Raw genomic sequence first — 13,765 nt, 5'->3', positions numbered from 1 at the left:
GTGGCTGCTGCCAAGGTCCCCTGTTACCCTCTTGTGTTGCAGTTCACTGTCCCTCTCCCTGGAATCCATAGTGGCATAATTTGCCCCATCCCTTCCCTCAGCAAAGCAGGAGAAGCACAGGCACCACGCAGACCTGAAATGCAGTGCCAAGGAACTGGGGGGTTCCCCTCTCCACAGCACGTTTAGGACTCTGCACTAACTCGTTAAGTGGTGCTGTGCTGTGATTTAATTGCCATGGAAAAGCTGGTCCTGGGAACAACTTGTTCTCCTACTGTAAAAGAATTCCCACGTGGAAGGGCTGTGATGGGACAACTTCCCATTAGTTTAGAATATTCAGAGTTGAACAGGTCACATTTTGCATGTTAACTAATTGGGATTTTCCCCTTTAATGACTGTGAAGATAAATGTGACTGCTGGTTGCTACAGGAAGAGTCACATTTATTTTCATTTATTAGTTTAACTCAACATTAAGTTCATCCACATTAGAACCTTTCTTCAGAACCATTTTGATTTCAGTGCAATAATAGCTACTACTAGTAGTAGTAAATGGGGACAATCCTTCAGAATCATTATAAACAGCACAACACTCATAGTTTTCATGCCTGCTAGCATTGTTTATGATCTCTTTTAAATAAGAAAAAAGGGATAATTCAATTAACTTTAATTAAATTCTGGGTATTAGACTCTAACAGCTAATGAAAATAATACAGATTTGTTTTTATAATTAATGAAGTTCCAGAGAATTAGACTTCATTTTAGGAGAGGGTGGCAGCTACAAGTCAGTTTCCCTTTACACACATGGAAGAACATTATTGGCTGTGTAAACAACAAGAAAAAAATTACCCATAAAACAAAACTGGAAGAGAAATGCTTCTTTCAGAAAAAAAAAAAAATATAACTAATTTAAAGGAAAAAAAACCACCAGCAACAAAATCCAAACCAACAAATCTAAACCCCACACTGAAAATACACAAAGAGGATAATGCCTGCTATTTTCAAGACCAGTTTGACAAAATACTTTTATCAGTTCATACAGGGTTCCTGCAAGTTAAAAGACAATAACCAAGGGATCACTTCCCTCGTGTTATTTTAGTTCCTTTTCAAAGCAAACTTTGGGATCACCCTGAAGCCATACCTAACTACACAAGCCTTTGCTAATGAGCACCTCAATGAATATGGAGCTGCTGGATAAAAACCACAGCAGAACTAACGAGGAACAGAAGCCATTTCCCACTTTAGCTCAATAATTATAAACATCAAAAGACAACACCAAAAGGAACTCACACACAGGACTGAAAAAGCCCATCCCACTGCCCACACTCCAGCTGGAAGTCAGCTTTTTTTTGGCTGTACCAATGCCAGCAAGGAGTGCCAGCAACACCACTGAACTTCAATAATCAAAACATGTTTATCCTTTTTGTCTATGGCATGAACTGCTTAATTTTTCATTTATCATCAAAATGCTTTGCAATGAAACCTTACTGGCATATCACCAATATGCCAGTACTCCAAGTCTCAACAAGCTGCAGGGATGCTGTTTTCTTAGATTAAATACCTGTGTTCCAAAGAAGCATCAGGCATATTGCTGGAAACCATACCTGTGTGAAAACTTGTCAGGGCAAATCCATTTTTTTCAGAACCAGTCAGTCATGACTGCATTCATTACAAATTCCCAGAAAATCACAGAAGGGTAATTTGTAAACAGTGTTTTAATAAAGAGGAATATGCAGAACTTATGACAAGAGGTGACAGGAGATCTCTCCTTCAAAGCTCTTGAGTCCTGTGAGAACAGTGTTTCATTTTCTCCCCCCTAATTCCATATTAATGACATCAAATACGAGATTTGAACTCAGCTCAGCTGACACTTCCATTTAAAAAGGTCTCGTGCAGCAGGAGTGGCTTATTAGAATGCCTTTGAAAGAGGACAGAGTTATTTATCAAGAACAGCCTCTGTCTCACCAGACAGAAGTGCTGTATAAATGTCAGGTGCTTATAGAGGAATCAATTCTTCTAGTATATGCAGTTTATTAACCACATGGCATTTGTATTTTATGATTTAGCACAAAGTACATTTAGATTGCCAGACTACAAACTCTTTTAAGTGACCTCTCGGAAGGGGGCTGCCGTGAGTGCAACTCATGAGTGGGACATCTCTTACCAGCTCTTACAAAGTAATGGGCAAGGACAGCCCCAGCAAAGAGCAAAGCCATGAAGTTCTACCACACCAGGAACTGGTTAAGATATTATGAGTGATAGCTGTCATTCCAAGAATAATACTGATCTTACATAAAACTGAGGACACCCCAATTCTGTCCCTTCCCTCCAGAGCATAGGGCTCAGCATGGGAGTCACAGGATGCAGCACTTCATTCCCTTTGAGTCAACACTTGCATCAGGTGGTGGATCTCAACACTTATATAACAGTTAACTAATGTTTCACAGAGTTATCTTTATGTCCATAACTCAGATCTTGTCCTGGCTGAGTTACCAGCTCAGACTGAACTGATCATGGTCACTCAGTAAGATCTGAAATACTTCCTAAACTCCTTGTGACAAATCAGAGACGGCTTTCTGGCACACAAGGCCAAAACATTTAAATGCTTATCACTTCCTAGAACTCACAGGTGTAACTGACACTGTAATGCTTTGAGTTTCCAAGTACAATCATCTTTGATCATTCCAACAGTCATTTCTTTATGAAATCTGAGAATCAGGTTGGAAACTTCCAAATAAACCTAGAAGAAAAAGATCACAAAATGAGATTTCCCTCCCTGAAATAGGATGTCCTGAAGTAACTGGTTTCCAGAATATTTTTAAAACATTGTCTTTTTAAACCTCTGCTGAAAGCTGAATTAGAAGATGATGGTCCTACCTTGATGGAAGCAACATGGAGCAAAGTCTCTCCCTTGTAATTTCTTCTGGCAATTGTGTTGACACCAGGGGATTTCAACACAGAAGGACTGAGTGGTGTTGCTACTTGACTGCAAGTCTTAGAAGTGGATGGGGTAGAGGGAGATTCTGAAAGTGAAGGACTGTTAATCGCTTGAAGGGCTGCAGATCTTCTTGTCTTCATTCCAGTGTCAGTGAGTTTGGATGCAGAGGAAGAAATCTGGACTGGTGTCTGGTCAGTGGCTGGGGAGATGGGGGAGCCCTGCAGAGACTCCTCTAAGCCATCAACCTGCCTGCCAGACTTCCCAGGAATGCCCCTCTCACTTCTCCTTGCTCTTTTAGACTGAGGAGTACCCTGAAGTCTGGATTGCTCCCTTCCACGTTTCAAAGGTGTAACTTCATTTGCTATTGACAGCAATGCCTCTGCAGCACTATTTTTTCCCTTGCTATCTCGTGCAGAGCACACAACCTCACTGTTATCTTTCTTCTCTGGGGATTCCACCTGTGGTAGAACTTCCACATCTTCTGTATTATTGCTGGAGTCAGCTTCCTTTACAGACTCCTGCTGAGGTCTTTCTTCAGGACTCTCTGGATCCTGCGTGCACAGCACTACTGGTTGACTGCAGATGGTCACACACTTTTCCTTGAGAGTCTTCTCCTTGGCTCTTTTCTGCTCAGGTTTCTCTAAGCTCCACTCTTTGTTAATGTCTGCTAGATGTTTCTTCTTCATCTTCTTAATCTGTCTTTGAGTTGGTCTTTTTGTTGGCTTGGAGGGCTTTTCGTGAAGAGGGGAAGGAAAGAAATCATAAACTGAAGATGTGTCTTGACCAATGTCATTGCTTTTAGTCCCAGCCTGACTCCTGTTCACGACACATCGAATCTTCCTGCTTCTTGGGCTGAACCACATTTTTATCTGTTCCTTCTTGCTCTTTTTTTCCAACTCTGAGTCAATTGGTGTGGATGCATCCTCTGCTGAATCTAAAGTGCATGAGGAAAGGGTAAAAATAATTATGGAGTACTCTTCAGAACCTCACAAAGCAAAAAAAGATCATAACAGCAACTGCAAGAATTGATGAAGTGTTACTAAATACAATCTATGAGTGCCTTCATTTCTTCTGAGAAGACACACGCAGTGGCTTTAAAAGCCCTGGCAAGGCCAGGAGCTCAGAGATCCCAGTGCAGCGACAGCTGTCCATCAGGCAAGTGAGCATCCTGGCAAAGAAATTCCTTCAGCAGTCTGGGTTCACAGCACAGCAAAGTTCTGACCAGGTCAGAAAAGGACAGGAGTTTGTTTTCTCACCAAGTTTTCCTTGGAAATAGGTTTAATGAAGAGGCATGTGCATACCCAAAAGAGCACAGAAACTATTTTCTAAAGAGATATTACAGTTCATCCAAAGCTGAAAAGGAAAAATAGCTGTAAGCAAGCAAAAACAATATCCTTATAAAAATGTCAAACATTCCTGAGAAATTTTGACTGATTCCACAGATATAGCAGATGAACCAGAGGAATACATATAGAAAATCTGTAAGCAATTGTGTCCTGTCATTTGATCCTTTACCCCTGGGTAGTAAATAATTTCAAGGAAGCCTAGCACTTCGATGATCTCAAACACATGCAGTGGAGCAATTTTATAAATCACATCATACAGCACATTACAAATCAATGACCAGGATGATGAAGGAATATCCTGTACTCCCAGCACATGAAATAACAGTTGAGAATGAGGACTGAGGACATAAATACTATCTTCAATGGCTTAAGAATAAATTAAGAAGTATAAAGTGACCTCAAAGTTAAACACTAATTTCATTTGACAGGTTTTTTTGACACAAAAGAACCACAGCAGATTTTTTACCAATTCCTTCATTCTGAACTGGTGTTATTTTAGGTTATTTGGACAAGTCCTCCAAAGTATATGCACAACTCATTCCTCCTGTTGCCTCAAACTTCAGGGACTACCACCCACAAAAGTCTTGGTGATTTATAGCAATCAAACACTAAACCAACATGAATTTTGTTTTGTTTTTTTTCTGAAGCAGCACTAAGACCAGGATTAGAAGGGAGTGGAGGGTTTTAAGCATTCTTGAAATAAACAATACAAAGTCTCAATTATTAAAAGTGACAGACACTCACTGCAACAATCTATCACTTTCACTTCAGTGCATTAAGTTTCTGTGGCTAATTTATTATCTCCATACTTCCTCTTCTATTTTTGGTGTTAGTAACTACAGCCAGTTTTTCACAGCAAGCTGGGATAAACTCATAGCAGTGAACACACTGGCTCCAATCCCTTAGTCACAAAAACGTGGATTTGAAACTCCACTTCAAAGAGAACCATGTAGCTAATAATTCAACACTAAAACAGACATTCACAGTTGTCTTTTAAAGCAATACTGTAAAGTTAAGTTTCCTTAATCTTGATTTCAATTACCCTACTTACCCCTCAAATTAAATCCTGTTACTTATTAGATTTAGCTAGAGGAATATGTAAGCCATCAGACCAAAAGTGTCATTAAGAATACAGCTTGAGGCTAGTTAATCAATCATTTAGGCATCTAAAGATAATCATCAAGTACAGAACTGCAGCTATTTGGTTTTCCTCTAAGGCTGGGCTTGGTGCAAACAAGAAAAAAAGCACTGAAATTGAGACTGAAATCTCAGAACTAGCTAGCCTTGAGAGCATATCCAATCTCATTCTGACAATAACATCTAAAAAAAGGAAGAGCTTGATTGCAAACAGATGCAAAATATAAAACTCAAGTTACTATTTACTCATCTTGCCTTCAGTGTTTACACAAACTAGCAGATCTCCTTGTAAAATATTTACCTTGCTAAAACTATCCGTCATCCCCGAGTAAAGAGAAAGAATAAAATCAGCTTGCAGAAGTAATTTGTGCAACAATTCTACGATGGCCAGAATTCTTTTTGATGTGTATAGCACAGCAAGACTTTAAAGTCCAAGTGACAAATTCAATCAAAGGCACTGTCCTTCAGAAGTATGATCTAAAGCAGCAGAACACAATGAAGCATTTACACTGGATGCACCACTTCTGGCAGCAGGAAAGCCTGTGAAAAATCCACCACAAGGCTTCCTAAACTGATCTGTTCATTCCTGGTTGCGCAGCAGGGATTTACTAGTCAGGTTATTAAAAACCTGCTGAAAATACAACATGCCAAATAAATACTTGCCCAGGAGTGCTTTTCCTCACCTGCAATGACTTGAGGTGTAACAGGGTATGCTGCGTGTTCTAGAACAGGGAGGCACTCATGGGACATGATTAAAAGATGCCCATATCCTGACAAAATACTCACCCCATCCAGAGGCCAGCCCTGCACACCCAGGGGAGGAAACTGCATTTTCTGTTTTTTCTAAGACTCTGCTACCCCTCCTGCATTTCCAAAGTGTACAAGGTAAGGAGCCCAACCAACTTGGATAAATGGCCAATCTACCTTCCCTGGAAATCAAATCTTTGATGGACTGAGAGCTGCAAGAGGGAGAAATAAAGAGGGGAGATCCAGAGCCAAGAAACTGAAAGGAAGTTCTTATGATTTAATAAGTAAATGTTAATTTATATAAAGAGGGTATTATCTGGTGGCTAAGTTCATTCAGTTAAAATACCTTCAGAGAAAATTGCTCACAATAAAATCAATCCCAATTAATTCTCTGCTGTCTCTGAGTTTGAAGCCAGAGCTTGGATCTCAACAGGATTGAAAAAAATTACTAATATGATTTTGATTTAACTGTCTTTTTAATACATAAGTGTCCTCACAAAAACTTTCAGAGAGGCATTTAGACAAGGTAAATCAGTAGAGCATTCCTTACTAATCCTAGATTTTAAGCAGCTGCAATAGCATAAAGAGCATCCACAATAACAGTATTAGAATCAGCCTATAATAAATACAGTAAATTCAGTCTCTATTACCTATTAAACGTAACAGTCTACACAATGTAGTAACTGAATTATTTCTAAATTAGAGTTATTTGCACATAATAAGCCCAGGTTTCCCAACGCTGACATTTAATAGAGTTTAATTTCTTAAGTATTGAAAGGGTTGAGAGTACACAAAAATACCAGGAGATAGTCAGTGCCTTGCAACTAGAGCTCCATCTCCAAGTTCTGCTGTAGTGCAATAGCAGGCTAGTGCAAGGGAAAAAAAAAGGAGCAATTAGAAAATGTGGTTTAGCTGTCATTAATCTGCATCAAAGGAATATAATGATGCACATTGTGTGCCTTTCAAATTATTCTCTATTACGGGTTTCAGAACAGAAGTTGAGAAATCTCTTTGACAAACTAGTCCCTTATTAAAAATCAAAGGGAAGAGCTTTGGTACCATCTGTGCAACATTAGTGCCTTCATGAAAGAGTGATTATTTTGCAAGTTAAGTATTCAACACCGAAGGGGAAAGGGAGAAATTCCAGCTATTCAAAACTTAATCTTTAGATGTTATGAAAAATGTCACAGCAGCAATGAAATGCAATGTAAACTGTTACACCAGGAGTTCCACATCCAGTTAATGTAAAATAAAGTCATGATACTGTAAAGGCTGATTGATGTGGCTGACTGTCCACCAGCACCAGCTTGGGAAGCTTTGACCAACTCTTGCAAGGTGTAGCTCTGCATGAGAAGAGGGGGGGAAGGCTTTCGGTTTGATTTATAAGAGTGAAGCAGATTGCTACAAAGAATAAGGTAAAATCAACTATAAATGGTTGGTGATGGTTCTGAAAATTTACAGCAATCTCTTTTTTTTAAAGAACATTACACAGAAAACTCTAAATCAACAAACCTAGTGTTTTATGTACACTATGCCCATGATTCCACAAGTCCTCAGGGATTACCTGCCCATGGAGCCCATCATCCCACCAGTGTCAGTTCCCTAGATGTCTTTTGACACTGCAACATTAGAGCTAAAGAGTTTGAGTGCAGACATCCCATCTGTGGTGCCTGCCAGCCAGCTTCCTTTTTCCCTTAGGAAGGTACAGCCCAGGGCAGCCAAAAAGGCACCTCTCCTCATCTTGCCATAGACTAAGCATAGAAAACCTCTAACAAGTGAATTAATTTGGAGGCTCAGCATTTCCTAGCTATAGTTTAAATTTTCCACCCATAATTTGCATTTTCCAGCCAGTTTCAGGTTTGTTTGTCAATTCATCTTCAGTCACCCCAGGAGTGTCATTTGCTATGTTTCCCTCTAATTTAAAAGGGAAGTATTAGCTGTTTTGTGCAGTCTTTCCTGAATTATGTGCTGCTGCTGCTTCTTACAATGCACATGCTGTTTGGCAGAAGCTATTTTTATCCCAGTGGAATACAAAGTGAGATCCCTCTCATGTCTACTGTGGAACCTCAGGGTACAGGGATTTTTGTATTTGAAATATTCAGTGTGAGCTTAACCCTATCCTTTTCAGTCACAGCAGTTCCATGAGGTTTTTTAAAAGAAACACACACAACTTACTGCATGCACTAGCTCTGTCAGAGACAAAAAAATTACTAGGAGGACGCACTTCAAAATTTCAGTGTCAACAAGTATCTCCAACAAGATTTAAGAGAACCCACAACTGCCTCAAAACAAGGCACACACAGCAAATATGCAAAAGGGACATAAAACAACTATATGGAAATATTTTTTTTCAACTGCTTCTCTTCCTTTCCTGCACTGAAAGATTGATTTTTCGGTCTATTTCCTTTACTGGAACATAAAGTACAATTTCTGACTTTCTAACACAAAAGAGAAGAAAATATTGTTGGCAGAAGTACAGCGCTGTAAGAACACGAAAGCAAGTCCTTAACAAGAGAAGAGAACCCATGATTCTCCAAACTCAAACATATTTCTCTTTGGTTACATTAAGTTCAAGGCAGAACTTAATGTATCCAGACATCAATGGGAGGTGAGGGATTTGCCAGAGATGAGGGACAAAACATCCTGAAGAACTTGCTCTCAAAATCTCTAAAGCTACAATACCCTGTGATTTTCAACCATATATTTTTTCCCCCCCCAAGATATAACTGTCTGTTCTTAGAGGTGTGCTCATTTACTTATGAATTCAAGCCATTCCTGACAGTGAACTGCTACCAGCTCAGGAGGATTTTCTCAGTATCACACATCCAAAAGGCCACTGTGCTAATCCTTAGCACACTGCAAAGATTACAAGTGACAGAAAGGCATCTCCCAAATCATTTCATGTAAGACATTCTTGTAAACTTCTATTTTGTGTCTGCTTTTAAGTCAGAACAAGGGATGATAAAAAGAACCTCGTTTAGTTCTGTGGCCTAGCCACACCACACAGACTTCATTTTAGAAGAACTATGGGATTAAATGTGCTATCCAATTTTTAGTACAGTTAAACATCAGACCAACTTTTAAGAGTTAATCCATCTCTAAGAGTTCTCCAAAACATCTAAACAGTATTGATAATGCTACCATGTTGTATTTTAAATGCTTTATTTATAGCATCACTAATAGTTCCTCTCAGAATGATCCTCTTCCGAGTGTGCTTTTAAAAGTCTTCATCACTTATAATGTTTCCCTGAAATCCTATTTAAGCCATCATCTGTTTTCTATGCTCCAGAAAATTTAATCACCATAGGATTTTATACCTATATAAAATGTATTCCTTTACACTTGGACACTGGCTTCAAGCCTCATCACTTAAAATCCATTTTGGTGTCAAAAAAGAGCCATTCCATAAATGAATGAAGGTGCTGATGGGATTAGACATAGAAAATGAATCTTTAACTTAGACAAACATATTGTGAAGCAACAATGAAGGAAGAATTATCTATTCTGTATCTGACAACTAAATGAATGTTTTCTAAAACTTGGTATTACATAAATGCTCCTCTCTGGGCTTGCAGAAGAAACACACAATCACCTATGTTTATTTCACTAGTTTTTCCTACTTTGACAAACAACCTAAAATTTGATAGAGATTAATTCCCAGAGTACGTTCTCTGCAAACTCCTAGCACAGTCAGCAATGACAAAACTTCACTGCAGCAGATTAGCTGATTGTTAGGGATCAGAAAAAAAATTAGTTAAGACTTGCTTCTTTCCCCTTTTTAGGCAAAGAACATAGATCATTTTTCCCACATGCAAAAACCCTGAACTGAAAATTACTGGGACAGGAGGCACGACTCAGTGCACAGAAACCCAGAGGGAGAAGACAAGCATTAATTCTTTAATAGGGCCCCCCTAACACAGTGCAGAACTTTACACGCTGGGTCTCCCATAAGATATGACAACCTGTGCCCCTGCTTTGTGCCACGTGACTCAGCAATCTCTCCCACTTTCATCTAATTTTGGAAAACGGATTCTAATGAATTATGGACTAACCCGCTCACGCGGATTTCTTAGTAAAATAGATTCAAAGAACGAGCAATCCATACAGACAGTTCTCTTCAAATCAAATTTTCCAAACATGATTTGGAACAGCCTCTCAGAATTTTAAGCAGGGCTGCACTGCTCATTCCCTGTAAAGCTTTGTGAGATGAAACAGGGTGGCCTGGACTCTGCAGCCACCAGGGAGCCAGCCGGGTGAGTCTCACCTGAGGCGTTGGTGCCCAGGAGCTGCCGCAGCTTGCTGCAGAGCTGGATCATGTTATCCAGCTGCCGGTTGATCTGTGCGTCCTGCACCCAGGCTGGCATGTGGCACACGGGGCACTCAGTGCCAACACAGTCACCCACGCAGGACCTGAAAGGCAAAGGGAAAGCCCATTATCCAGTGGAAGTTACCTACTGCATGCGCCATCAACCACTTCACAGCCCAGTGAGAATCCCTTATTTTAGCATTGACAAACCACCGTAGGAAAGCCCACACGAGTTAGTCACAAACACAAGACAGGACATATTTATCATGGCAAGTGACAAGCTGAACATAAAATTAAGCAACCCACTTCCAAAGCCTTGTCAGGACACTCATGAAAAACACAGTGCCTCACAAGCTGACCCAAATTTTCAAAAGCTCCACTGCTGTTTGACTAATAACAATTAGGCTTCACTGTTAAAACTACAATTTCCATCTGCTATTCTGCAGCCTTCAATTTTTAAACAAGTGCCAGAAAGGCAACCCATAGTAAACTACAATTTCCACTTTTTCCTAGTTAAAATGTGCTTGATGCTGTGAAAAAGTTTCACCTGTGTGAACATTTCTCTGTATGAAATCCCATGAGGATCTCCAGGTGCTCAGAGTATTTCATCAGTGCTCTCTTTCACAGCATTTTTGTCAGATGATCATGGTGGGATAGGTGGGGAAACAGATGTACTCAATAATACTACTCTCCCCAAATCAGCCTAAAATCTTGTTTTCTTTTGATTAGGCCAGTGAGAAGACCTTATGATTTGTCATCTGAACTGCAACATTCAAGGGCCATTTACATCTCATCTCCCATGTATCCTATTAAATAGAGGTTATAGTTCCACTCAGCCAAAACTGAATCAATTTGAACAGTCTCAGTTACCTGACCACTACTCATGGGAAAATTGCTGCTAGGTATGTTTTGTGCTTTAAACAGGCAGAGACCCTTGTGGCTGAGGCACTTCTGTGTTTGGCAGACTGAAGCACAGCTCTTGACTCCAGCATATCCTAAATGACACTTGACAAATCCCTTGGAGTAAAGGGAAGGGGAAGGGCTAACCAGGTCTCCTTCTCTTAAGGAAGCTGCCCTCAGGCTTCCCATCCCTGTAAAGGAAATGCAGAACTATTTTCATACTACAACATCTCTTAATTACTTGCAGCTGTTGGGGTTTTGTAGTCAACTGGTAATGACTGCGGGTAACCTAGCACAGCTACCCCAACAAAACTGCAGAAACTGATCTTCATAAATACCCCTGTCCATGACAAAACCATGGTGAGGGAGAGCTGGTTGTTTTATGTGTGACCTGAGTACTGCAGTTCATTAGTTTCAGATCTTTCACTCCATATTTCAGGAGCCAGCTCCAACCATTTGCCTCCAGTCCTTCCCAGGTGTGTTAATAAATGTCTGTCCTCAGCAGTGGACCAGAATCAGCTCTCAACACTTAAACATGACAGAAATCAATCTTAACAGAATCTAAACCCGGCCGAACTTAAATGTAACAGAACTTCAACTTAACAGAACATAAACCTAACATCACGTAAATGTTATAAAACTAAAGTCAGAGTTGAGAGTGCTCCTTTATAAGTTCCATACAGAATAGAATTTAACTCCTTTCGACTCCACGGTAACAAAAAAGGTACTGGAAATTTGTCTTTCAACAGTTAAACGTCAATGGCCAATATGCAGGCAAACAACTGAGTCCTAACTGAAACAGCAGCAACCTGGACTTACTGGAGAGATTATAAAGGTGTGGCAAATACATTGCGATTTTATGTAATTTAGTTTTGAGAACAGTTCATAGTAGCTGCAAATATCATTTGCTTTAAAGAAATGAATCTGAATTTCCTTAGGTTTATTTTAAAAACTAGCCACTGCCCAAGACTCAGTCATCAAAGGACAGATTAAATTGCTGCTAAAAGGTCAGGCATACAAGAGAGAAAAGATTAGGCACAACAATAACTCAGATAATAGCAAATAAACTCCTTTTTCTGGAGCAAGAAATAGCTGCTAATGAGTGCTTAAGATTCCTGTTAGCTGTTCTTTCCAGCCTCATCAATACAAACTGCATTGTCCTCTGGATGTTTGGAAAATTCTTTAGAAACCCCACAGAACTATAACTAACAGTGGGTGATTTAAATCTCTCACTTAGAATACACAGGGGTTATCCAAAATAAAACCACAAGGCCTTAGATGCCCAACAGCTGAAAATTAAATTTATTAAACCACATGCTCATGTTTATAAAAACTTTTTACAAGTTTCTGGGGGTTATTTTACAAAATAATCTGTAGACAAGTTGTATAAATGAAATAAATAATTTAAAGAATTCCTTCAAACAGCATAATCACAGAATGATTCCAGTTGGGAGGGACCCTAAAGCCTATCTCATTCCACCCCCTGCCATGAGCAAGGACACCTTCCACTATCCCAGGTTGCTCCAAGCCCTGTCCAACCTGGTCTTGGACACTTCCAGGGATCCAAGGGCAGCCACAGCTTCTCTGGGCAACCTGTGCCAGGGCCTCACCACCCTGACAGGGAAGAATTTCTTCCTAATATTCAGTGTAAACCTGCTCTCTTTCAGTGTGAAGCCAATCCCCCCTGACGTGTCCCTATGTGCTCTTGTAAAAGGTCCCTCTTCAAGAATCTTCTACAGCAATTAATAGCCACAGCTGGGAAGGAACACGTGTCTGGAGAAAAATTAATCACCTGTGCACATTTTAGTACATGCATACCGGGGGGAAGAGATGCTGGGAGCATCTCATAATCAGTCCCATAATCAGTTACTCCTTAAAAAGCCAGTAAATATTCTACTTCCATTTTACCTTTCAGGCCTTTGACACTGTAAACTCCTATTAGAAAAGTGCAGCTGAAATAGGGAGTGGATACACATCCATGAGGGAGGGTTTCTCCAGCTTTTACTGACATACTGACTATAGATTAACAGGACATAAAGCTGAGTATCTATGCTGGTTTACAAGTAGAGGTTAGACAGTATCTTTCTTCTTCACCCTAACAAAGGTAGGATTTTATCAGACTGCTTACACCTGTGCTGTGCAGAGAAACTCTTTAAGAGACACAGCAGACCCTTTAACTCCGTGTGTTTGCATGTACACGCCATGAGGAGCAGTGACACACAGGGTGGCCAAAAGGTTCCCCCAGCTCACCCAGAGAGTTCTGAGGCACAAACATTTCAGCTTCTGCCTGTATTAACAATGCAGTGAGTTGTCCCACAACAGGTGATGTGACCACCACCACCACCACCTCAGGAGTGCCTTGTTGGCAGAATGTTTCTAATTTAAGTCAGTTTTTTG

The 13,765-nt window shown here is 40.1% G+C and overlaps 1 protein-coding gene across 8 annotated transcripts in view; it reads right to left on the bottom strand.

Moving 5' to 3' along the window:
- BARD1 (BRCA1 associated RING domain 1) overlaps positions 1-13,765 on the bottom strand; it is a 63,333-nt gene that overhangs the window by 48,717 nt on the left and 851 nt on the right. For all 8 annotated transcript variants that reach the window (XR_008431782.1, XR_008431781.1, XR_008431785.1 and 5 more), the window contains exons 3-4: positions 10,427-10,572; positions 2,872-3,866 (exon numbers count right to left, since the gene is read on the bottom strand). Coding sequence is in view for 2 of the 8 variants with exons in the window: in XM_053947315.1 (XP_053803290.1) it covers positions 2,872-3,866; positions 10,427-10,572 (1,141 nt within the window). In the remaining 6 variants the exon portion in view is untranslated. The remainder of the gene's footprint in view (positions 1-2,871; positions 3,867-10,426; positions 10,573-13,765) is intronic.

The sequence above is a fragment of the Vidua chalybeata genome, chromosome 7 (assembly GCF_026979565.1).
Source record: "Vidua chalybeata isolate OUT-0048 chromosome 7, bVidCha1 merged haplotype, whole genome shotgun sequence".
Lineage (NCBI taxonomy): Eukaryota > Metazoa > Chordata > Aves > Passeriformes > Viduidae > Vidua > Vidua chalybeata.
This window is presented reverse-complemented; position numbering and strand designations above follow the sequence as displayed.